Source organism: Sinohyriopsis cumingii, chromosome 2 (assembly GCF_028554795.1).
Source record: "Sinohyriopsis cumingii isolate HCF-2022 chromosome 2, ASM2855479v2, whole genome shotgun sequence".
Lineage (NCBI taxonomy): Eukaryota > Metazoa > Mollusca > Bivalvia > Unionida > Unionidae > Sinohyriopsis > Sinohyriopsis cumingii.
Window position 1 is genome coordinate 5,355,621 of NC_142962.1, and position 26,312 is coordinate 5,381,932.

General features: G+C 36.7%; 1 protein-coding gene across 1 annotated transcript in view; it reads right to left on the bottom strand.

Moving 5' to 3' along the window:
• The window catches only part of LOC149804273 (C-1-tetrahydrofolate synthase, cytoplasmic-like), a 95,143-nt gene that overhangs the window by 42,084 nt on the left and 26,747 nt on the right, over positions 1-26,312 (bottom strand). The window contains exons 6-11 of the mRNA XM_089938250.1: positions 19,693-19,793; positions 14,592-14,728; positions 11,122-11,233; positions 5,413-5,582; positions 4,292-4,350; positions 2,369-2,542 (exon numbers count right to left, since the gene is read on the bottom strand). Coding sequence (XP_089794376.1) covers positions 2,369-2,542; positions 4,292-4,350; positions 5,413-5,582; positions 11,122-11,233; positions 14,592-14,728; positions 19,693-19,793 — 753 coding nt within the window. The remainder of the gene's footprint in view (positions 1-2,368; positions 2,543-4,291; positions 4,351-5,412; positions 5,583-11,121; positions 11,234-14,591; positions 14,729-19,692; positions 19,794-26,312) is intronic.

Sequence of the window (26,312 nt, forward strand, 5' to 3'; positions counted from 1 at the left end):
GAGTGGAATGGAATAACAGTAGTTAATGAAAGACTCAAATCTACTCATTTGAGTGGAATATGGAATAACTGTTGTTAATGAAAGACTCAGACCTACAAATCTGAGTGGAATAGAATAACTGTTGTTAATGGAAGACTCAGACCTACAAATCTGAGAAGAACGGAATAACTTGTTAATGAAAGACTCAGACCTACAAATCTGAGTGGAATGGAATAACAGTTGTTAATGAAAGACTCAATTCTACTCATTTGAGTGGAATATGGAATAACTGTTGTTAATGAAAGACTCAGACCTACAAATCTGAGTGGAATAGAATAACAGTTGCTAATGAAAGACTCAAATCTACTCATTTGAGTGGAATATGGAATAACTGTTGTTAATGAAAGACTCAGACCTACAAATCTGAGTGGAATGGAATAACAGTTGTTAATGAAAGACTCAAATCTACTCATTTGAGTGGAATATGGAATAACTGTTGTTAATGAAAGACTCAGACCTACAAATCTGAGAAGAATGGAATAACTGTTGTTAATGAAAGACTCAGACCTACAAATCTGAGTGGAATGGAATAACTGTTGTTAATGAAAGACTCAGACCAACAAATCTGAGAGGAATGGAATAACTGTTGTTAATGAAAGATTCAGACCTATAAATCTGAGTGGAATAGAATAACTGTTGTTAATGGAAGACTCAGACCTATAAATCTGAGTGGAATGGAATAACTGTTGTTAATGAAAGACTCAGACCTACAAATCTGAGTGGAATAGAATAACTGTTGCTAATGAAAGACTCAGACCTACAAATCTGAGTGGAATGGAATAACTGTTGCTAATGGAAGACTCAGACCTACAAATCTGAGAGGAATGGAATAAATGTTGTTAATGAAAGACTCAGCCCTATAAATCTGAGTGGAATAGAATAACTGTTGCTAATGAAAGACTCAGACCTACAAATCTGAGTGGAATGGAATAACTGTTGCTAATGGAAGACTCAGACCTACAAATCTGAGAGGAATGGAATAAATGTTGTTAATGAAAGACTCAGCCCTATAAATCTGAGTGGAATAGAATAACTGTTGTTAATGAAAGACTCAGACCTACAAATCTGAGTGGAATGGAATAACTGTTGTTAATGAAAGACTCAGACCTACAAATCTGAACAAAATGGAATAACTGTTGTTAATGAAAGACTCAGACCTACAAATCTGAGTGGAATGGAATAACTGTTGTTAATGAAAGACTCAGACCTACAAATCTGAGTGGAATAGAATAACTGTTGTTAATGAAAGACTCAGACCTACAAATCTGAGTGGAATAGAATAACTGTTGTTAATGAAAGACTCAGACCTATAAATCTGAGAGGAATGGAATAACTGTTGTTAATGAAAGACTCAGACCTATAAATCTGAGTGGAATGGAATAACTGTTGTTAATGAAAGACTCAGACCTACAAATCTGAGTCGAATGGAATAACTGTTGCTAATGAAAGACTCAGACCTATAAATCTGAGAGGAATGGAATAACTGTTGTTAATGAAAGATTCAGACCTACAAATCTTGAGAGGAACGGAATAACTGTTGTTAATGAAAGACTCAGACCTATAAATCTGAGAGGAATGGAATAACTGTTGTTAATGAAAGACTCAGACCTATAAATCTGAGTGGAATGGAATAACTGTTGTTAATGAAAGACTCAGACCTACAAATCTGAGTCGAATGGAATAACTGTTGCTAATGAAAGACTCAGACCTATAAATCTGAGAGGAATGGAATAACTGTTGTTAATGAAAGATTCAGACCTACAAATCTTGAGAGGAACGGAATAACTGTTGTTAATGAAAGACTCAGACCAACAAATCTGAGTGGAATAGAATAACTGTTGCTAATGAAAGACTCAGACCTATAAATCTGAGAGGAATGGAATAACTGTTGTTAATGAAAGATTCAGACCTACAAATCTTGAGAGGAACAGAATAACTGTTGTTAATGAAAGACTCAGACCTATAAATCTGAGTGGAATAGAATAACTGTTGCTAATGAAAGACTCAGACCTACAAATCTTGAGAGAGGTAAAGGCAAACCACTCTTAAGTCAGGCAAGATTACAGGTCAGAATTCTTATCCTCACTTCATGTTTGGGCTCAAAATTTGCACTGGCATGGTAGTAATATGCTAGGTGTTAGTGTGCAATGCAATTAATTAAAGTGATGTTGGTGATCACACCTTACATATGAAGATCATAATAAGATTGAAATCTTAAAAATAACACATTTATGTTAATTTAACTTTAGTACCAACAAGGGGATTACTCTCAGGTCCATGTAGTAGCTGTAAAAATTGACATCTGAAAAGTTAGGATTCTAAGTCTTACCCTGTTACCACCACATATCTGCCATTTTTCTGGGTCTTGAGACGATCCAATACTTTCAAAGAGACTTTTGCTTTTTTCTTGCCATATAACTCCAATTCATCAGGCAGCAGATTGATCTCCCTTGCCAGCTCATCTATTGGTTTAGGATTCTGAGCTTGTGCAATGTCTATATCACTGAATCAACATTTATTGTCAAAAGAGAGTCATCCATTGATTACAAATTATTGTGATATCTGTTTATAAATGCTACTGTTCTTTATGTGTATGGCATGCGATACCATTAAAAAATATACTAATTAATGCAAATTTCAGATAGTCAATTTTAATTTCTAAACATAAAAAATTTCCAATCATAAAAATGTCAGAATATGTCTGAATTTGTGATACTGACTGAAGTTACTTGTGAAGTTGTCTCTATTTACATTAGCTACAAAAACCAAAACTTTACAGATAACTTGGCATAACATTTTTATCACACATAAACATATTACTGACACAAGGTGATACCTTGACATTCAACCTGATCCAAATGCAAATACAACATTATTGTAATAGATATATTTTATTGTGATTACTTTCCTTTATATGAGACCATGCCATAATGCTAGACAGTGCCATAATAGCTACACTAGCAGGTGGTGTTTAATTTTGGCTGGTAAGATATGAGGACTACTCAGGGATTAAATGTCCACTTGTTCATATGTCCTGAGGAGTGGTTGGTGGCTTTATGCAACCATATCTATGAAGGAAGCAAAAATCCCATCCTGTGTGTCAGAAATTAAATTCTGACTAAACAACTTTTAAAGTTTATCATAAACTGAAACCAAATCTGTTTTTAAACTTTTGTTACACTCTATGGTCTTAAATTATGTAACAGAATGAAGCAAAACCAGCAAGTTTAGTAAAATCAACAAATTAATTATTTTCCTATAATACAAAGTGACAATTCAACATCCACTTACAGTACTGTGAATTAAATACCAAATAATCCGAAATGTTCTATCACAACTCCAAAAGTATAGAATGTTCTGAATTAATGCCAATAGACCTGAATGTCTTGATGTATCACAATTATATAATTCAGAATGTCTTCAAGTCTTCATAAATCCAAAAGTAGTGTTTTAGTTCAAAAAGTCAATGAGTACTTTGCAACTCCAAAGAATAATTTAGATAAATAATTATAAGACTTCAAGAATTATATCTTAGCACAAATGCAAACACGATCATAGATTCACAAACACAGATATGATATAGGAATGAATAATTGTTTACCGAATGCTATATATACTAATTTTGCTTTTCTACAAAACCAAAGAATTTCCAAGGAAAAATCCAGACAAAAATCAGGTAGACATTACCCTCAATCATGGGTAAATATGAAGCACACAATATAGACATATGTAACACTTTACATTATGAAAAAATAAAGTTTGCTATTTTCTGGCATAATTTATCAATTTTTAAAGTACATGTCCAATGAAATTACATCACTTACTGCCATCTGTCCAGCAAAACAAGCAACAATTTTTTAAAAAGATTAAAATCTGCTAATCATAATTTTAATGCAACTTGTACTCCCTACATAAAGCTGGGACAAAATGTTATATTATGAGCCCCAAATCAACAGGTGCACTTCTTATCTCAAATGTAAGCCATTTACAGAATATGGTAATTGTACCTGGTATACAAATAGTTATTGTGTGGAAACTGTTCATTCTTTCAGTTCCTATGACCTAAAGGTTTCTTTCTTGCCACTTAAAAGTTTGTCAACAGTAGATGTTCAAGAACTAGATTTGTTTGATGGAAAAGAAACTGGAAATAGATGGATGGATGAACAGACATTATCATGACAAAATATACTCCATTTTACGGCAGATACATAACCAAACTGACACCAAGATGAAGACAAATATGTTTGCTTACCTGGGTACAGGTTTCTTCAGGGAAAGAGGAAGAGGTCTGAAGTTCCAACTGTCATTAGCCTGTAAACAAGTACATATTTCATATTTCTTTATGTGATGATATACACCTACTGAATATGACTTGCAATAAACCTGAACAAAGGCATTACTGTTACTACCACTAGAGGAAAAGTAATACACATGTTTTGCAATCTGATAATTTCAGGCTCAAGAAAAATCAATGATAGCACACCTATGATACAGATAAATAAAATATGCTGATATCCCATTATCAGTACAGAGTATAGGATAGCCATGAAATGCCTTCATGTCATGGCCATGTTGATCCTGCTATACAGGAAGTTTGGTTTTCAAAAAGACTTAAAGGACTTTGAAAATGACATTTTTTTGGTACATCTGATCTTCTCACAGGGACACTAATTACAGCAATCAATAATGACACACCTTCATAGATTGATACCACAGGGGTAATAGAACCACAAAACTTTGTGAATTTCCACCCAGTTGTTTGTCAATCATGGTAATAAATAAATTGACTGAGAAACAAACATATGGCGGGTATCACAATATCACCTGCATGGGAATAATAAATCTAAGTCATAAGAATAAAAATAAATAAAACAAAATTTTTCATCTCTGTGATTTAATTTCATGACACATTTATCCGAAGACAAATAAATGCAACAAGAGAAAAATGCCATCTATGTAGTCTCATTGTCTCTTGAAGGAAAATCTTCAACAGCACGTGTAGGTTTTATCTCTTGTCTAGCTCAGAAAGTGACAAATCTGACATGTGATGTGAAACTGAATCTGATAATGTTACTAACGGTAAGTAATCAAATGCAAACTCCATGAAATTGTGATAACAGATACAATGTGTTTAGTATATGAAATAAGGTTTGTGATTTTATCACAATAGTGTCCTTGATTGTGAAAATAAGCAGCATATCTCTAAAATCTTTTTAATTGCTGCCAATCATACTGTTCTTATCATCACTGAATATTCCTTCTGTCCAGAATTTGCAATATGGTTTTTATTATTCTCTCATTGGAAATATGAATATTGTAGAGCTGTATTACTATTAACAGGGTTAAAATTGTATGATTTAAAGTGTTCATTACCACAGCACTCAGCATAGATTTCTTTGCCTGTTCCACTGTGTTCTGAAGCAACATAGCTACTGTCATTGGACCTACACCTCCAGGAACTGGGGTGATCCAAGATGACACCTCCTTGGCTGATTCAAAGTCAACATCTCCAACAAGACGCTTCCCTGATTTCTTTGTCTCATCTGACATGTAGACAAAAACAGAGATGTGTCCACATGATATAGGTGATGCAAACTGAGAAGAACAAGAATTCAGGTATATGCATTTAGATGAATATAAACATGCAAAAAAAACTGGGGATGTATGAACGTATATAAATATGAACATGCGAAATAACATTTAAAATGGATAACAAAATTATTATTATATGTTCTTTTTTTTTGCCATTAACTTTATGTCGTCAAAATTATACAGTATTTCTCCATACTGCACTGCTTCATACTGCATGATGTGTCTAAAATTAGTATCTTGTGTAAGGACCTACTTTTTATTGCAAATAACATATGCTTATGTAGCAGATGCCGGAGCTTTTAATTCATTAGAAATGTCTGTGGATGAAACAAATAAGCAGCTTGATCAATCTGAAAAAAGAGATGATAAAGTTGATGATGTGGACGAGTTTACTGAGTCACAAAAGAAACTTTTAACCAAGCAAACAAATGAACATGGTATTTGCAATGTCCACAACAAACACGAGACATGCAGTATTGAAACCACCATTCTGATCATCTATTCAGCAGAAATATTCATAACAATTGGCAAATCAAATGTTTCAGACTCTATAAAAAATAGCATAGAATGACTTATTAAGGAAAGGTGCTATACCATCTCCCATTAATGTTCATTTTAATGTCTGAGCATTCGATTAAAAAAAAGCAACTGACAAAGGCAGGATTTGGTAGAAAAGCAAGAGCCTCAGGGCCAATTTGCCAAGATGATAATGAAGCCTTATTTTCCTCTGGTTAAATCGGCTCCCACACCCAAGCTGCTTTTCAATTTTCATAACTTTTCTGACATAATGTTTGGATTCATAGTGCAAGTTACATGGGTCATGTACACTGGGTCCTTCCAGCAAAGAGCATGCAAGTCACATGGGTCATGTACACTGGGTCCTTCCAGCAAAGAGCATGCAAGTCACATGGGTCATATACACTGGGTCCTTCCAGCAAAGAGCATGCAAGTCGCATGGGTCATGTACACTGGGTCCTTCCAGCAAAGAGCATGCAAGTCATATGGGTCATGTACATACTGGGTCCTTCCAGCAAAGAGCATGCAAGTCACATGGGTCATGTACATTGGGTCCTTCCAGCAAAGAGCATGCAAGTCACATGGGTCATGTACACTGGGTCCTTCCAGCAAAGAGCATGCAAGTCACATGGGTCATGTACACGGGGTCCTTCCAGTAAAGAGCATGCAAGTCACATGGGTCATGTACACACGGGATCCTTCCAGCAAAGAGCATGCGAGGCATATGGGTCATATTAACCCCCAGCCTATCTTTGTGGGACATGGGCATGGAATGGGAGGCAGGAATCTGGCAATAGCATCAGGTATGTATTGCACCATTAAAATTAGTTTTACTCCCTACCAAAAATGGAATTTTAAGATTATACCTGTTGCTATTGCATATGCTGAATTTTTCAGTATGGTGAGACATTAGATGGTCTCACAATTTGTAAACAATATACAAGCACAAGGAATTCTCTCTCATTGAAGGGCAGGAGACTACTGCAGCATGGAATCCACATGGACCACCTTTCGAGTGATGATAATTGGGCTGAGAGAGAAAATGCCCTCACTTTGATGGGCTAATGAATAAAGGTAAAAGGAAAAGAAGGTAACTGTGCTAAAAGATGAATGAGTTAAAGCCAATAGGGTAGGAATTGATCAATTCAATTTTCATCAAAGACAGGTCCCTATCTGTAAGAAACTTGAAAGCTCTCTAGATAGTTGATGCAATCCACATAGAAAATGGTTGAGGCTGAAGTATCAGTGGAACCTTTATTGGAGAGGAAAAGACACTTCATACTCTTCCTTCTCCCTTTAGAGGCTGTCTAATAAAAACGTAGAACTGGACACAAAAGTCTATCTTGATCATCTCTCGCACAGATATAGCCAAAACTGGAAGTAGAGCAACTCAATTTTAGGCATTAGAGAGCAAAATATTGGTCTTTGCAGTTTTGAATTACCTGATCAGGTCTGCATAATGAGAATATGTCCTGATGGCCAGGCCTTTAGGAAATATGAGCACTGAAAAGAGCTGCTCGATACCCTTTACTAGTAGCAACCGAGCTAAGAAGAAAACTGGCCACTGCACTCATAGAGGGACAGCTAAGACTGACATATCTTCTACAACACCAATCATAAAAATTTCTACATTTGGCATCATATTCTCCTGGACTAGATGCATTTGGCAGCTGAGATCGAATATGTTCCTTTGTGGAGAGATCATCTGAAATAAACCAAGCATGAAGGTGAAGAATCTGTGAGCTGTTGCATAAGAGACAGACCCTGTGCTGTGACAGGAAGTCCCTCCTCTGAGGTAATGTCCTAGAGTGATCTACCAGCAGATCAAGACAATTGTTGAACCACAACTGCCAGGCCACAGAGGGGCAACTAAAATGAACTGAGAAATGTAGTGCCTGACTTTGTGTAGGAGCAGTGGTATCATCCTGAAAGATGGGAAGGTGTAAGCAAACAAACTGCCCAGACCCTCTTCTTGGGAACAGGAGAAACAAAAGTGGAGCTTGTTGTTTAGCTTGGTGTCAAACAAGTCAGCCAGAGGAATTCCCCTAAGTTTAAACAGGGAATCTGCTATGGCTTGGTGGAGTGACCATTCCATAAGTACCATCTTCCCTTTCTTTGACAGATTGTCTGGCAAAATATTCTTCCTGCTCGGAATGTGGCAAACTTAAAGGGTAATTCCTTTTGAAGTATCTCTGTGAAGGAAGTTCCGAACCTCTATGCAGAGATATGGTACATGTGTCCCTCCTTGTCTCCTGAGGTATGCTACCATTGATGTGCTGTCAGGAGACCATCATGCAGTGACCTCTTAATTGGTGGATATAGCTCTGAAGTCCTGCAATCATCTCCAAATTGTTTGACGTGGAGGGAAGATTCTTCCTGTGAACATGAAACCAGAAGAATCAGTCTCTCTGGCTCTAGAAGGGCATCCCACCCTGAATATGACACATTGTGAACAGGTAAAAATAGATTTAGGGGTGCATGGAGATAATGGCCAGGAAAGTCCCAAATTATCCACCAGATCAGATGATGGTGGAAATCCCAACCAAGAGAAATTGGATCATTGAAGGGATCCCTTTGTGGCTTACATGCAGCTAAAAGGAGATAATGAAGAGAATGCAAGTATAGTCAGCTTAGAGCAGTGGTTCTTAACTCATGGGTCTTGAACCAAAATTAAGTTGCCATACTGTTTAACATGGGTCGCTGAGACCAACCTTAATTTTAACTTTCCTGCCCAGATGGTTTTCAACATTTGATTTGTGTTGAGGATAACACTACAAACCTAATCTGGGTCACTACCAAAAAAGATTAAAAACTGCTGATCTAGAGGAGTGTGTGTGCGTGTGTGTCTGATTTGGATTTTTTAAATAGCTATAATAATTTTTCAGTCATATCGCTATGATGTTCGCAGTGTGGCAGTCTGTAGTGATGCCTAGCACTGGGGCATCATGTTGCAGACATGTAACATGATGTCTTACCCAGTCACATTATCCTGACACCAGGCCAACCAGTCTTAACACTAACCGTTTAATGATGAGTGCCAAGCGAGGTAGCTGTTAGTACCATTTTTGTAAGTCTTTGGTATGACTTGTACTGGGATCGAACCCATGACCTCCTGTATTCGAGGTGGATGCTCTAACCACTAGGCCACCGGAGAGGTTGCTGGCCTAGAGGAACGAGGTCCACTGCTGAGTTCAAGGTCCACTGCAGCGAGAGAAAAAGATGAACCTGATAATGTGGTCTTTACTCTCAGTGCCTCCAACAGGAACATGATCATGTCTACTCTGCCCTGAAGGAAACATACTAATATCATGTTTGCGAGGAGATTCATTACAATATAGGCAAAGTCTTGAGATGGAGTGAGGTCTGATTTCTCAAAATTCGGCAGAAGACCTAGCCTGGTTGCTATGGAGTGAGACAGATCTATTCTGAGGAACTATAGCTGGCCATTGTAAATCAACCAATTGTCAAACTATTGTTAGATCAGGATACCTAGTGACCTCAACATGAGTGAGAGTGAGTCCTAAGGCTGTCAACCCTTGTCTTCAAGAAAGGGGGAATTGCTTGAGAACTTCCTCCCTGGACCTTCTCAGCATACCCTTTTAGGGCCTGCTTTCCAAGAGGGATCTCTGAAACAGTTTTGTTGCTTTGACTGAGACTGCACAGCTTTAAAGAAGTGGGCCAATGGAGCTCATGTGCAGTTAGGATGAAATTGCATCTTGGTTTCAAAAAGCCAGGAGCTGATGCAAGGGACTGGTGTTGATGGTCCATCAAATCCCAAGTAGATTGGGAAAAAAGGATAAGAGAGTTTACACCTCCAGAAATGTAGGCCTCAGAAGGTTCTTGCTGTGCTCTAGTAAACCTTGGAAATGCCCAAAGCAACATACCTGCAGATGTGGAAAAGCTCCTCTGACAAAGCCATAGACAAATACAATCCATACCTAGAAGATTTTGCCACTGCTTCCAACAAACGATCCAAAGGCAACAGGGATTCCTCTTTCAACAGGCTGAATAAGGCTGCTGAAAAGAGGTCAGCATGCATGGCTACAGTTACTAGAGACCCAGCCTTTTCCTCTAAGAATTCCAGAGCTTTAATTGGAAGGCGTGCTCAGGTCACAACAAATATCCACTTCAGCTGAATCCAAAGTAGACAGTTTTGTGAGCAAGGATGAGGTGTGAATCTTATAGTTAGAAACAGCTACCAAGATTCACAACATGGGGGGGGACCATCCCTTACAGTGTCTAGCAGAATCTTGACCCTTGCTAAACTCTGAGAGAACTCGGTGACTGTAACTGAATGAGGAAGTTACAAGATCTGGTCAAGAGTTTCCTCAGAAAGGTTTTCCAAATCAGAAAGAATTCTAGTCACCAGAACCTGAAGGTGTGGGTCACAGGTCACTCCGCAAGAGGTGGTAAACATGTATACATATAAACTATCTTTTATGGCTAACCCAACTCTCTGCTAATTGCCCTTAGACCTGTCATATATTTACACCCGTTGAACATGATGGTAAATCACTGAATATTTTTTACTGGTTTCATTGTCCTTAGTTGGTTGTTTCTAAATGAGAAAAGTAATTTATTTAACAAAATACTGATAGAACAAACGTGTGGAAGGACAGTAGCAAAACAGTATGCTATCCTTTGAGGCATAAAAAGAAAATATTCAAACATGTGGAATAGTTTCAATTTTTTATATTAACAATAAAATTCTTTATCCTATCTGCAATGTTTTTGTACACAAACTATTTTCTCTACTGTTCTCTGAATATTTAAACTAACTTCAAGGAAGATCAAAACCTTTTAGAAAATTTAAAGAAATTGTCAAATTTTTTGTCATATTTCATTTCTGATACATATACACAGTACATTTGGTATGATAATGATTTCATAATATATCCATAAACAACCATACCTTACTAATCAATGATGGTGAGCCACAAAACTGTAAGATACACCGAGAAGAATTCTGATTACCTTGAACATAGTTGATTCCACAGTCTATTACAACAGCTCCTGGCTTCAGCCAATTTGCCTTCACAAATTCTGGTTTCCCAATAGCTGCAACTAAAATATCTGCCAGCTTTACCTGTGAAAAGGAAGAATTTAAAGGACATTTTTGGCTGGTACTTGTATACACTGATTGTGGAAGGAGTCTGTTTGTCCAGAAGAAGACTGGTTGCTCATTGCTTGTTAGAATTTTTGGTTGGTAACAAAAACAAAATCCAAGAAAATATTTATCTCAAAAATACAGGCTGTCTTTAAGCATGCTATTTAATACCCTGCTCTGAAGTAGGAAGTTTGTGACTTACCCTGCTCAAGACACGATCCTACACACAGTAATTCTTATGCATGGGGTTTAACATTAAATCCTACACACAGTAATTCTTAAGCATGGGGTTTAACATTAAATCGTACACAAAGTAATTCTTAAGCATGGTGTTTAACATCCAATCCTACACATAGCAATTCTTATGCATGGGGTTTAACATTAAATCCTACACACAGTAATTCTTATGCATGGGGTTTAAAATTCAATCCTACACACAGTAATTCTTATACATGGGGTTTAACATTCAATCCTACACACAGTAATTCTTAAGCATGGGGTTTAACATTAAATCGTACACACAGTAATTCTTAAGCATGGGGTTTAACATTCAATCCTACACACAGTAATTCTTATACATGGGGTTTAACATTCAATCCTACACACAGTAATTCTTAAGCATGGGGTTTAACATTAAATCCTACACACAGTAATTCTTAAGCATGGGGTTTAACATTAAATCCTACACACAGTAATTCTTAAGCATGGGGTTTAACATTAAATCCTACACACAGTAATTCTTAAGCATGGGGTTTAACATCCAATCCTACACACAGTAATTCTTAAGCATGGGGTTTAACATTAAATCCTACACAAAGTAATCCTTAAGCATGGGGTTTAACATTCATACTTGTGAACATCTCATCTATTTTTTCATTCATATAAATGCCACAAATATTAATAGTTCTAAATAAACCAATTCTGACTGTCACTCATTTGGGTATCTACACCACATACTTTGCATTGAAATATGTGTATGTACACCACATATTTTACATCAAAATATGGGTAAGTACACCACATATTTTACTTCAAAATATGGGTATGTACACCACATACTTTGCATCAAAATGTGTGTATGTACACCACATCCTCTACATCAAAATATGGTTATGTACACCACATACTCTACATCAAAATATGGGTATGTACACCACATACTCTACATCAAAATATGGGTATGTTCACCACATAATTTGCATCAAAATATGGGTATGTACACCACATACTCTACACCAAAATATGGGCATGTACACCACATACTTTACATAAAAATATGGGTATGTACACCACATATACATCAAAATATGGATATGTACACCACATACTCTACATCAAAATATGGGTATGTACACCACATATTCTGCATCAAAATATGGGTATATACACCACATATTCTACATCAAAATATGGGTATGTACACCACATATTCTACATCAAAATATGGGTATGTACACCACATATTCTACATCAAAATATGGGTATGTACACCACATATTCTGCATCAAAATATGGGTATGTACACCACATACTCTACCTCAAAATATGGGTATGTACACCACATACTCTACATCAAAATATGGGTATGTACACCACATACTCTACCTCAAAATATGGGTATGTACACCACATACTCTACACCAAAATATGGGCATGTACACCACATACTTTACATAAAAATATGGGTATGTACACCACATATACATCAAAATATGGATATGTACACCACATACTCTACATCAAAATATGGGTATGTACACCACATATTCTACATCAAAATATGGGTATGTACACCACATACTTTGCATCAAAATATGGGTATGTACACCACATACTTTGCATCAAAATATGGGTATGTACACCACATACTCTACATCAAAATATGGGTATGTACACCACATATTCTACATCAAAATATGGGTATGTACACCACATACTTTGCATCAAAATATCGGTATGTACATCACATACTCTACATCAAAATATGGTTATGTACACCACATACTCTACCTCAAAATATGGGTATGTACACCACATACTTTGTATCAAAATATGGGTATGTACACCACATACTTTGTATCAAAATATGGGTATGTACACCACATACTTTGCATCAAAATATGGGTATGTACACCACATACTCTACATCAAAATATGGGTACGTACACCACATATTCTACATCAAAATATGGGTATGTACACCACATACTTTGCATCAAAATATGGGTATGTACATCACATACTCTACATCAAAATATGGTTATGTACACCACATACATTGCATCAAATTGTGGGTATGTACACCAAATACTTTACATAAAAATATGGGTATGTTGGTTGTGCAGAATGTAAAAAAAATTACTTTTCCCTGTTTTTTTATTTTATTGGCAGAGGCAACAGACAGTAAAATCTTAAAGAAGGTAATGCATATGATTTTTCATGTAAACAACAGGTAATATAGATACACACTTTGCTTGAAATTGTTTTTTTTCAACCGTTATTGTTATAAGCAAAATTTATACTTTGACAAGATTACGTTAAAATATAACTATGTCTTACTCTAATACATTACTGTGCCTTTGTCCATACTTTAAACTATACCATATTTGCAACAAAAATGTACATCTCTCTCATTATAATACATCTCATTATAACACAATTCCTGATATAGCACAGTACTACTATGGACCCAATGACCAAATTCATACCAATATATAACAATAAGGGTTGAAAGAAAACCAATATATAACAATAACGGTTGATAAAACCCAATTTCAAGCAAAATGTATATCAACAATTCCTTTTAAAAACACTATTATTCAACAAATTTGGACCACTGTCATTATGCCTTGGTTCAATAGGCACCGCTCTTCTCAAAATATTGCAGTATTGGAACAAATGTGGCCAACTCTGCATTGCAGTTTGGAACAAAACAGTCTGTGATTATGGACCCCAACTACCATATTATAACAAGGTAGAGCTGTATAAATACAAAACACAGTCTGTGATTATGGACCCCAACTACCATATTATAACAAGGTAGAGCTGTATAAATACAAAACACAGTCTGTGATTATGGACCCCAACTACCATATTATAACAAGGCAGAGCTGTATAAATACAAAACACAGTCTGTGATTATGGACCCCAACTACCATATTATAACAAGGTAGAGCTCTATAAATACAAAACACAGTCTGTGATTATGGACCCCAACTACCATATTATAACAAGGTAGAGCTGTATAAATACAAAACACAGTCTGTGATTATGGACACCAACTACCATATTATAACAAGCTAGAGCCATAAATGTGCAAGAACACATTAAAGCTTACAATATTGGCCAAGTCAGCAGTCTTCGAGTGACACTGTATGACTGTAGCATGATGCCATTTTAGGAGATCTGACATTGGAGATCCAACAATTTTACTGCGACCAATCACTACAGCAATCCTTCCTTCTACCTTCTCTCCTGCAAAAGTCAACAAAAAAAATGTTAAGTCCTTGACCATAATGTTTATTAATAGGCATGCCATCTAATTAATTTGTGTTCTTAATAAGTAAATACAACAGAATTCAGAACCAGGCTTTTACTTTGTGGTTTTAAAATCCATGCATCGGCAGACCAAAATATTATAGGTTATGGTTTGTTTTATGATACAACCCTGGATGTATGAATATTTCCCTTTGTTAGTCTAAGTTGTTCAAGGGTTGTAACTCTGTAAATAGACAAAATCTTGTAATAATCCAATTCATGTAACTTATTACATTAAACTTCTCAGGCAATTTAGGCTGCCTTTGAGACAACACATTCTGATGATACAGTGTTCAGGAGCTTATGAGCAAACACAGGTTCTGTCTATCAACATCTGCAAGTGAAATACAAACAGTATCTGCCCATGATTGAACATGAACTTCAAAATGAGAGTATTTTGCAACATATATAAATGAATGGACTTATGAATGGATACTATCTCTCCAGTCTTCTCACCTTGTCATCATACCCATCATCACACAGTGTAAACAACAGAAGTGTCTAAATTGTTTATAATATTTCAAACAAATATGTAGTCTAATGTTATTGATGTATAGAAACTTCAAATTATGATGGTCAGTAATCCATATTTACCGAAGTATTTAATATGCATGAATTTTTTTCTTCTCTTGTGTGCAAGGTCACAGGATTGATTCCTGTAATCCCCACTGTTATTTTTTAATGACCTCAGTTTACATCTTTGTGGTCCCAGTTCAACTCAGTTATTTTTTAACGACCTCAGTTTACATCTTTGTGGTCCCAGTTCAACTCACTGTTATTTTTTAACGACCACAGTTTATATATTTGTGGTCCCAGTTCAACTCACTGTTATTTTTTAACAACCTCAGTTTACATCTTTGTGGTCCCAGTTCAACTCACTGTTATTTTTTAACGACCTCAGTTTACATCTTTGTGGTCCCAGTTGAACTCACTGTTCCAGCATCTGCATGAATATAAGGACCTGATTTATGATTTGAATTTTTATCCAATGTCTTCATGGTGAGGTAATAAAATTTCAATCAATGACCATTAAAACTGAGCTGTTACTGGGAAACCATGGACAGTAACTAACACATATTACCTAATTACCCCCCACACACACACACTGGACATTACATTTTCTAAAATGGGGAGGGGGCATTTATTAGAGCCAATAATGAAAACTACCACCATTGTACAGATTACTTAACTGACTGACAACAGTTAGGGTGATTTTGACATTTGAACATTACAGAGTGTATCAAATCTGTTGACATAGCAACACTATCCAGCAAGGGGTCAAAGCATGAATTCACAGCTAAATCCGACAGTAGCTAATATGCTTAAATATTCACCAACAGACCGTGTCATGAGAACTGAAGTACCTTTTTCAGCAATTTTATTGCAGAGCACAATCTGCCATTTTTGCAGCTGCAGCTTGTTTTGCAAATCTGCATCTCTGACACCCCATAAAAGCATTGTAGATGCAGAAAAATCATTTCTGATGCTGACAAACATGCACCAAATTTTTCACAGAAGTTTGAACAACAGTACCGTCTAGTCTCCAATAAGTGCAAAGATCTGGACTACTGTAATGTAATTTGGGGTAATACCTCTAATTCAAACATAAGACTCCAAAAGAGGGCTTGCCATTTAATTCTAAATCAAAGTATAGACAATTTTCAGGATGCAATGAAGTATATAAAGGTTTTAACAATACATGAAAGAATATAAAGTATCCTGAAAAGCCATTCCTGTCTATCTAAGCAATGTCTTTCACCAAAGAGACGCTGATGGTACTCCAAATTTAAGGTCCATAAGAAGTAAAAATTACAGTATATCAAGGCCAAAGAAGGAATTGTTTAAAAAAAGTTTTCAATGTAGTGGTCCACTGGTATGGAACAACATTCCCAGTGTCATAAGCCAGGCTCCTAGTATTTCTTCTTTTCATAATCAATGTCTTAAATGGATGAATGTGTGTGTGTGTGATTTGGATTTTTAATTTAGCTTTAACGATTTTTCAGTCATATCGCTACGATGTCTGCAGTGTGGCAGTTTATAGTGATGTCTAGCACTGGGGCATCATGCCGCAAACATGCAGCATGATGTCCCATCCAGTCACATTATCCTGACACCAGGCCAACCAGTCCTAACACTAACCTCTTAATGCTGAGCGCCAAGCGAGGCAGGTGTTAGTACCATTTTTGTAAGTCTTTGGTATGACTCGGCCAGGGATCAAACCCATGACCTACCGCATCCAAGGCGGATGCTCTAACCACTAGGCCACCGAAGCGGTCTTAAATGGATGAAATCTTTAGAAAATTGAACCATTTTAATACTAAAAATACCACCTGCTCTTCTGTAATTTTGCATCATTTTCATAGTTGAATTTTTCAATACAGGGTGATATTTTATGTTTTATATATGTTTATGTTTTCACAGATGCCTGTGCATGTGCTCAGGGCTTGATACTTTGAATTTTAAAATTACTTAATTGCTTAGTGTCAAGAGAGACTCTTCTCTTCATGTTGTATATACTGTATACACTATACATAACAGATAGATGGCCTCAAGGTAGATTAGTTCTGTAACTGAGTTACCTTCTCTAAATAAAGTCTTTATTATTATCCCAAAACAGTAAAGTATTAAGCCATGTCTTTGACCTTGACAATATAACCCCATTATGGTACGCTACATACCTTCTTGCAATGATATATTAATATAAAATAAAAGTTTCGATCCCTAATCACACTTGGCTCTAGTGTTAAGGAGTGGAAGGGAAAATCTGATGGAAAACTAAAAATATTGAGCTGTGACCTTGACCCTGAAGATAGAACCCCCACCCCACCCCATATGAGACAATTCCTAATAACTATGAACAAATGTACTAAGTTATCATACATGCCAAACCCTGGCGAGGAAAAAGAGTAATCTAAGTGAACAAAAAGAGTAATCTGAGCAGAAAAAGACTACTGCAAATATAACATAATAAAATTCAATCAGTATATGTACAAAATAATTTATTTACCCCTCTGGTCTTTTACCATCAAATACTGCTTCAAGTTTTAATATATAGCACTTTGAGCTTTAAAAAACAACAGACTCTCATATTGTATTTCAAAACACTTTGTACCAGATGAGATTATGAATGTTTTGCACACCAGAAGAGCTATAAGTGCTAGGTTACAGAGCCTGGATCTGAATTCACTTTTATTTTTGTTAACAATACTGAACAATATCACAGAGTCTGCATTAGAATGGTAAAGAACCAACATTCCTTTCATAACCTGACAAAGAAGAGGAAATTTATATCTTCCAGTCACTGGGTCATTTAGCTGGGAAATAAGGTGCCATTGCATATCAGCTCTGTCCACATGAAGTACATCATCAGGTAGAATGCCAGCTTGATACTTCAGGGATTCTCCTTCTAATTTATCAGCAGCCTTTCCTACTGCAAGGTGCATCATCTGACAGGGACAACCTGATATGTACAATGATGGCGACATTTTTCAAAATACAGAATGCAACTCCTTTATGAATTCCAGTCATCACTGATGCATTATCAGCTGAAAACCCCATACAGTTCTGCCAACTTATGTTTATTCAAAGCAATATTAAGCAAATGAAAAATGTTTTCTCCAGTGGAATCTACTGTTAATTTTGATAATGAAAGAAGAGCATTCTGACTTTGCCCTTTTCATTGTCAAAGTCTCTTACACAGACTGGGTACAACTTTTTGTCATCATAATCACTGTTCCTATCTGCTGCAATAATAAATGGCCCAATTTTCATGACTTCTTCAATTTTAAGTGAATTATCTTCTGCTACACACCTAACAACATCTGATGATTTTGTTCTTGCACATATTTTTTTGCAATCAGAATTTTGGAATCAGGAAACATCGGTCTGAACAAATGACGAATGTAGTCTTCTGTAGCTAAGGGTAGTCCATGTTCTATTAAGAACTCGGTAAATAACACCTCTGCATTTATAAAATTCATGTCCAAAATTTAGTTCTGCTGTAAAAAAGAAGTTACCTTAGTACTGGAGTTAGTAAAACGAGCCAATTCAAGGTTTCTTTGTTTTACCACGATGACCAATATTAAAATTCTTTACACACAGCCTGCATTGGGTGTGAAGCTGCCCTAGAATGGAAAACTATTGTGTAATTCATGTATTCATCTTTGAATTGGTTTTTCATCTTTTTCTAATCCATCTGTGAAATTATTTGAAAATTCTTTTTGCTCTATCACACGCATTGACTAGAATAAATATGACTTGACTTTTAGCACCAAATCCGTACAAACTAGTACTGTATCAGATATGAATTTGAATAAAGAATCTGTGAGCAAAGATTAAAAATTAGAAAACCAGTCTGTTCTCTCCTAACCAAGCCATACAACTGCTATAAATAGAAACCGAGGTCAAAAGTATGACAGTAGAAACCAGGATGTTTCTTGGAAGTAGGGCAGCTGCTATAAATAGAACATAATACTGTTAGGAAAGTTCATGCAAGTCTATGGACAAAAGTAGTTACATAGAAGCCGTCTTTTCTAGAATACAGTCTGAACGATTAATGGGATGTTTAAAAAAATGAGAAAACAAATTATTAATTTTTTGTGGTAGGGGAATATACCAAAAATGAATAATCTGAATACATTTATGTGTAAGGCATAATTTAGTGGAAAATAAGCATAACGATTACGCCAAAAACATAATGGTTGGCATGTATGAATTATATCTCTTACTCTCAAATGGCTTGAAAGAGCAGAAATAAAAGTTTGACATAAAGACGTACTGTGTTGCTTTTCTCCAAAGAAATGACCATGTCACATCTAAGGCATCTGCAGTGTATTGTGCAAGTTCTTAAAACTCGCTGTCCAATCTATGCAATATTTAAAAAAATTTCACCAATAACCAACCTGTTCTCTGGATCAGCTCCAGACATCCTCTTGGTGTACAGGGTATAATACAGTTGTCCAGATCTCCACGAGACAGCTTTCCAGAATTTTCAACATGAAGTCTGTTGAAATGAACAAGAAATATTTGAGATACAATGTCTGAGTTGAATTAAAATCAACATGGAGAGGGGGATGTAACTTCATCATATGAAATGTCCAACTGACATAAAAATCTGCAATGTATTATAAGACATGCTTGTCATTTGCAGAAACAGCAAAGGATAGTCCTTACATGAGACTTCAGACGAATTTTGTGGTCTGATAATAGTTTTAAGCATTGTATTAAGGCATTATTTTTATAAAAATACTTCATGGTTCTTTGTTTGACTAGAATCTCACAAGAGTGCACATTGTGTATCACAATCTCTGGTTATTTATCATATTTCTAAATAGCTTCCATGCAAGCAGATAGCTTCATTAATATTTCTAAAATATCTCAGAGCACCTAAAATGGTCCAGCCTTATGCCCAGGGCCTGTTTAAATCTTACATGGGCCTCTCCTCTGAAAACAATTTTTTATAGGCCTGTAGATTTATTTTTAGATGGTACAAATAAGTAGAATGGACATAAAAATCTACAAGGCAAGTATATGGGACATAGAACTCTTTAAGACAGGCAGACAGGAAATAAACCTCTTCAGGGCAGTAAAAGCAGACAAGAAATAAAGTTCTTCAACACAGGTAGACAGGACATAAAACTCTTTAAGGCAGGTAAACAGGACAAAAAATTCATCAGGGCAGTTCAAGCAGATAGGACATAAATCTCTTCAAGACAGGTAGACAGGACATAAATCTCTTCAAGACAGGTAGAGGACATAAAATTCTTCATAACAGCTAGACACTCCTCAGGAAACATTGCCCACAACTTTTTAGAGCAAGAAAACAAAACAGGAAACTCGTCAAGGCATGAAGGCAGAACAGGAAAATCTTTAAAGTAAGAAGGCAGAACAGGAAACTCTTTAGTGAAGGTAGACAGGAAATAAAACTCATTCGGGCAGACACAAAACTCCTTAGTGCAAGCACATTTTTTGCTGGGCAAGTGCTTCTTCAAAAGCCATTTGACATTTGTGTGAGGAAAAAGATTATGGAGCACTGAATATGCACATTATCAATGCAAGATAACTTCATTAATATGTGCACAAAATGCAGTCAGACATTTTATACCAGGATGTGATAGCAAACCCAACAGTCAGCCACTGATATAATGATTGGCAAGTCTAAAGACCTGCACATGGAGAAAATCTTATTATGTATGCATCTTACTTAGAAAATAAAGTATTCCAAGTTTCAGAAGCTGAAATGCTTCTACTGCAAAGAGGCTTGCCTTACAAATTGATTGGGGTCAGATGGTGTGAAACTGATGACTGAAAATGAAAGAAACATGATACTCGAGGAAAGTGCACTGATTCTTCTCAAGATTAATCGTGTTGTTCACATTTGAAAATTGCCCTTTTTGTTATATCAGGATAACTTTCTCTACTATCTCTAAAATATAGTAAACCTGGCATGACAAAAATCATCTCCCTCTTTCTCTCTCTCACAGACACACACACACACATTCACCCTCTACATAGAGTAGATGGACAAAGGGAAGCAACTCTTACAGGTTACCTAACCTTCCTATCTGCTAGGCAGTTACCTTTATACCAGATGTACCAGTGTTTATTTCAGCAAAACCTGAATGGATGTTCGCAGTGGAGGCAATGGTGGGAGAGGTCATTTGTAATGCAGGAGCACAGTAGAATCATGATTGCTTGGCAAAAAGGATTAATTTTTCCTAATGTTAGTTTAGCATGATAACAGACAATTTGCACACGTGCACAGATATCATTATGGGATTCTGCACTTGATTATAGTCTCACCATGAAAAGATTCCATGGTTAATCCAGCAAAAGTGACATTCAAATATGTATGTAAAGTATTGCTTTCACAAATGGGGAGTGATCACTGTCTGTACAGCTACCACTAACGCAATATGATTCAGCAAGGCCATGTAATGCAAATGGAAGGTACAGAAGGCAGACTGGGTGTGCCAGTCACATGACTCCTCATTGCCCCGAACTGAGACATTACTTTTAAGGCCAAGTTTGTGGAAGTCACTCATATTTTGTGCGCTGAAATCTTAAAATATATCTGATCCTGTGTGAGTTCAAAGTACGTATTTTAATAACTCTTTGGCCAAGCACTTGTTGGGTTATGTCTTGCATTCCTGCCTTCAGTGGTGGGAATAGTCTTTAACAGTTGCTGCAGATACTGTCCATTATCTCGGGTAACATCTGAGGTACATACTGGGTACTACAGCTTTGCTTCTCTCAACAGAGCGATCAAAGAGAGGAAGCAAATAGTTACTACACTCCCTCACCCTGCTTGTTGAAGTCAGCATTATCATAAATTGCAAGTATTGCATGATACATGTTTCAGTAAAGGGAGAAGACAGTGGCTAAAACATAGACAATTTTGGCCATGTCAAAACCCAGGAAAGATTCCATTCTGTTCCTGGAGGGACAACTCCGTATGAAGTAGTTGTCCTCCCTTGATAATGAGGCAGGCAGTAAACTGGTCCAGCCGGGAATGAATTGGACTTAATATGACCTTGCATAAGTATGTAAACCAAACATTGTCAGGACCATGTACCTATGGACAAGTTCCACCCTTTAAGAATGGCTTTCATCTCCATGAGGTTGATATGAAGAGCATTCTCTTGAAGTATTCACAGGCCACTGACCACTGCAGCTGACCACTGCAAGTCCTATAGTAATTGTGCTTTTCAATACAGTAAAATGGCAATGCAACAGGTCCACTATTATATTTAGTGGGCAGTGGAGCTTAAGAAAATTCTTTGTCTAAACATCATCTTCTTTGATGCCATCTTCAACATATGTGCTACATTTTTGGTGCATTTGAGGGAAAGACAAAGTCAATGTGTTTAAAATTCCACATCTAGATGGAAAAAATGTGGAGAAGGTACGAGTTCCAACTTCTCAACACTGATTATCCACCTTGAACTGCGAATGAGCAATGTGTGTGTGTGTGTGTTTGATTTAGATTTTTAATGTAGCTTTAAAAAAAATCAGTCATATCGCTACAATGTCTGCAGTGTGACAGTTTATAGTGATGTCTAGCACTTGGGCATCATGCCACAGACATGTAGCATTATGTCCCACCCTGTGACATTATCCTGACACCACGCCGACCAGTCCTAACACTAACCTCTTAATGCTGAATGCCAAGTGAGGCAGCTGTTAGTAACATTTCTGTAAGTCTCTGGTATGACTCGGCCGGGGTTCGAACCTGCGACTGCCCGCATCCGAGGTGGACGCTCCAACCATTAGGCCACTGGAGCGGTCCAAATGAGGGATGAAAGGCCGTTCTCATTGTGAACCAGAAACCATACTTACAAATGTTTTTTGCAGTATACCATCCAGGAACACAACTTTCTCCATGGGAGACATCAAACTGGGATATGATATGGTCTAACATTTTATTGAAGGTCCCACTTAAACATCCACCACACAGCATGGGAACTAAGTTGCTCATATTGTGAACCAAACACCAAACTTATTTCTGAAGTGTCATTATGTCCTGAACTCTTAGTGAAGGTCCAAGGGCTTAGATTGAGGCCATATGAATCAGAATAAAGAAGGACATATCAGACATGTCAAAACTGATCATGTACTCATCAACTCTCAATTGCAGGTATCAATTGCCACTGGACTTCATAACCAGAAATATTCTGCAGTATAAGCCCTGTGTGTGCAGTTTTCATACACGTAAACTGTCCTTTACATGCAGTTTTCATACATGTAAACTGTCCTTTACAAGCAGTTTTCATACATGTAAACTGTTCTTTACATGCAGTTTTCATACATGTAAACTGTCCTTTACAAGCAGTTTTCATACATGTAAACTGTCCTTTACATGCAGTTTTCATACATGTAAACTGTCCTTTACAAGCAGTTTTCATACATGTAAACTGTCCTTTACAAGCACTTTTCATACATGTACACTGTCCTTTACAAGCAGTTTTCATACATGTACGCTGTCCTATACAAGCAGAAATCAAGGTTTTCGTGTGTAAAAACATTTGTCTTAGGGAATCGCTGGAAGTTCCTTCATGATGGGAGAATAATGGAAGTAGATGGATTCTGATAAAAATATTGGGAGATCCTATGATACAATTTGGATCACCCATTATTCTCCAAGAATGGTTAGTCCAAATCAGATGAAAATTAAGTTATCTGGTGTCTCAGGTGGGCCATTGATGATTGAAGGAAGGCCTGGGGAAGGAGAAAATGTTCCCCTCTCTCCCCTCAACAAGACTTTTTACCAGTGGGGTCAGAAAAGCAAACGTCTCACCAAACAGAAGCTCTTGTATTACTGGAATCATGAATGCTTTAAGTAAGTTTTGCAATCTTTAACAACTGTGGCAAGATCCATAATGACGAACCCAGAGGGCATGAATAGCCAGATGAAAGTAGATAAAGTAACTAAAGATGAAAATTAGTGTTTGTCCCACTTGTTTTAAAATGGGAAAAAGGACTTGTCCTAGACTAGTGCCCATGATATCTTTACTTGTCCAACTTAAAAAATGTAAAGTCTGCGATGTCAGGCTAACAGATTGGATCAGCCCTGGTAGCCAAGCATGGCAGCCAAGCATGGCATGCCTTTTCAAGGCAGAATCTGATTAAGAGCCAGCCATATGATTTTTGAAATGCTGTCAAAAGGAGTGTCTTATTAACTATTACCGTAAACTGATAAACACCTGCTGATGACTCAATAATGTCAAAAGTGTGACATTAGAGGAATGGTATGGCAAATTTTTAGCATGCTGTACATGTTTGAATAATAGTTAAATGCAAGACTCGCTGTGTTATCTGAAGCTATCACTGACTGATTAGATCCACATATCAATCAAAATAATTGCTGATGTTGCTGTTTGTAGACAGTACAATTAGTGTTTTCTGGGTCAGTTGTGTACCTGGCTTGTGTATCTGATTTATTGACAGTACAATTAGTGTTTTTTGGGTCAGTTGTGTATCTGGTTTGTGTATCTGGTTTATGGACAGTACAATTAGCGTTTTCTGGGTCAGTTGTGTACCTGGCTTGTGTATCTGGTTTATATACAGTACAATTAGTGTTTTCTTTGTTAGTTCTGTACCTGCCTTGTGTATCTGGTTTATGGACAGTACAATTAGTGTTTTCAGGGTCAGCTGTGTATCTGGCTTGTGTATCTGGTTTATATACAGTACAATTAGTGTTTTCTTTGTCAGTTCTGTACTTGGTTTGTGTATCTGGTTTATGGACAGTACAATTAGTGTTTTCAGGGTCAGTTGTGTACCTGGCTTGTGTATCTGGTTTATGGACAGTACAATTTGTGTTTTCTGGGTCAACTGTGTACCTGGCTTGTGTATCTGGTTTATGGACAGTACAATTAGTGTTTTCTGGGTCAGTTGTGTACCTGGCTTGAGTATCTGGTTTATATACAGTACAATTAGTGCTTTCTTTGTTAGTTGTGTACCTGGCTTGTGTATCTGGTTTATGGACAGTACAATTAGTGTTTTCTGGGTCAGTTGTGTACCTGGCTTGTGCATCTGGTTTATGTACAGTACAATTAGTGCTTTCTTTGTTAGTTGTGTATCTGGCTTGTGTATCTGGTTTATGGACAATACAATTAGTGTTTTCTGGGTCAGTTGTGTACCTGGCTTGTGTATCTGGTTTATATATAGTACAATTAGTGTTTTCTGGCTCAATTGTGTACCTGGCTTGTGTATCTGGTTTATAGACAGTACAATTAGTGTTTTCTGGGTCAGTTGTGTATCTGGTTTATGGACAGTACAATTAGTGTTTTCTAGGTCAGTTGTGTACCTGACTTGTGTATCTGGTTTATAGACAATACAATTAGTGTTTTCTGGGTCAGTTGTGTACCTGGCTTGTGTATCTGGTTTATGGATAGTACAATTAGTGTTTTCTGGGTCAGTTGTGTACCTGGCTTGTGTATCTGGTTTATATACAGCACAATTAGTGTTTTCTGGGTCAGATGTGTACCTAGCTTGCATATCTGGTTTATAGACAGTACAATTAGTGTTTTCTGGGTCAGTTGTGTATCTGGCTTGTGTATGTGGTTTATGGACAGTACAATTAGTGTATTCTGGGTCAGTTGTGTACCTGACTTGTGTATCTGGTTTATGGATAGTACAATTAGTGTTTTCTGGGTCAGTTGTGTACCTAGCTTGCGTATCTGGTTTAAAGACAGTACAATTAGTGTTTTCTGGGTCAGTTGTGTATCTGGCTTGTGTATGTGGTTTATGGACAGTACAATTTGTGTTTTCAGGGTTAGTTGTGTATCTGGCTTGTGTATCTGGTTTACGGACAGTACAATTAGTGTTTTCTTTGTTAGTTGTGTATCTGTCTTGTGTATCTGGTTTATGGACAGTACAATTAGTGTTTTCAGGGTCAGTTGTGTATCTGGCTTGTGTATCTGGTTTATAGACAGTACAATTAGTGTTTTCTGTGTCAGCTGTGTACATGGCTTGTGTATCTGGTTTACGGTCAGTACAATTAGTGTTTTCAGGGTTAGTTGTG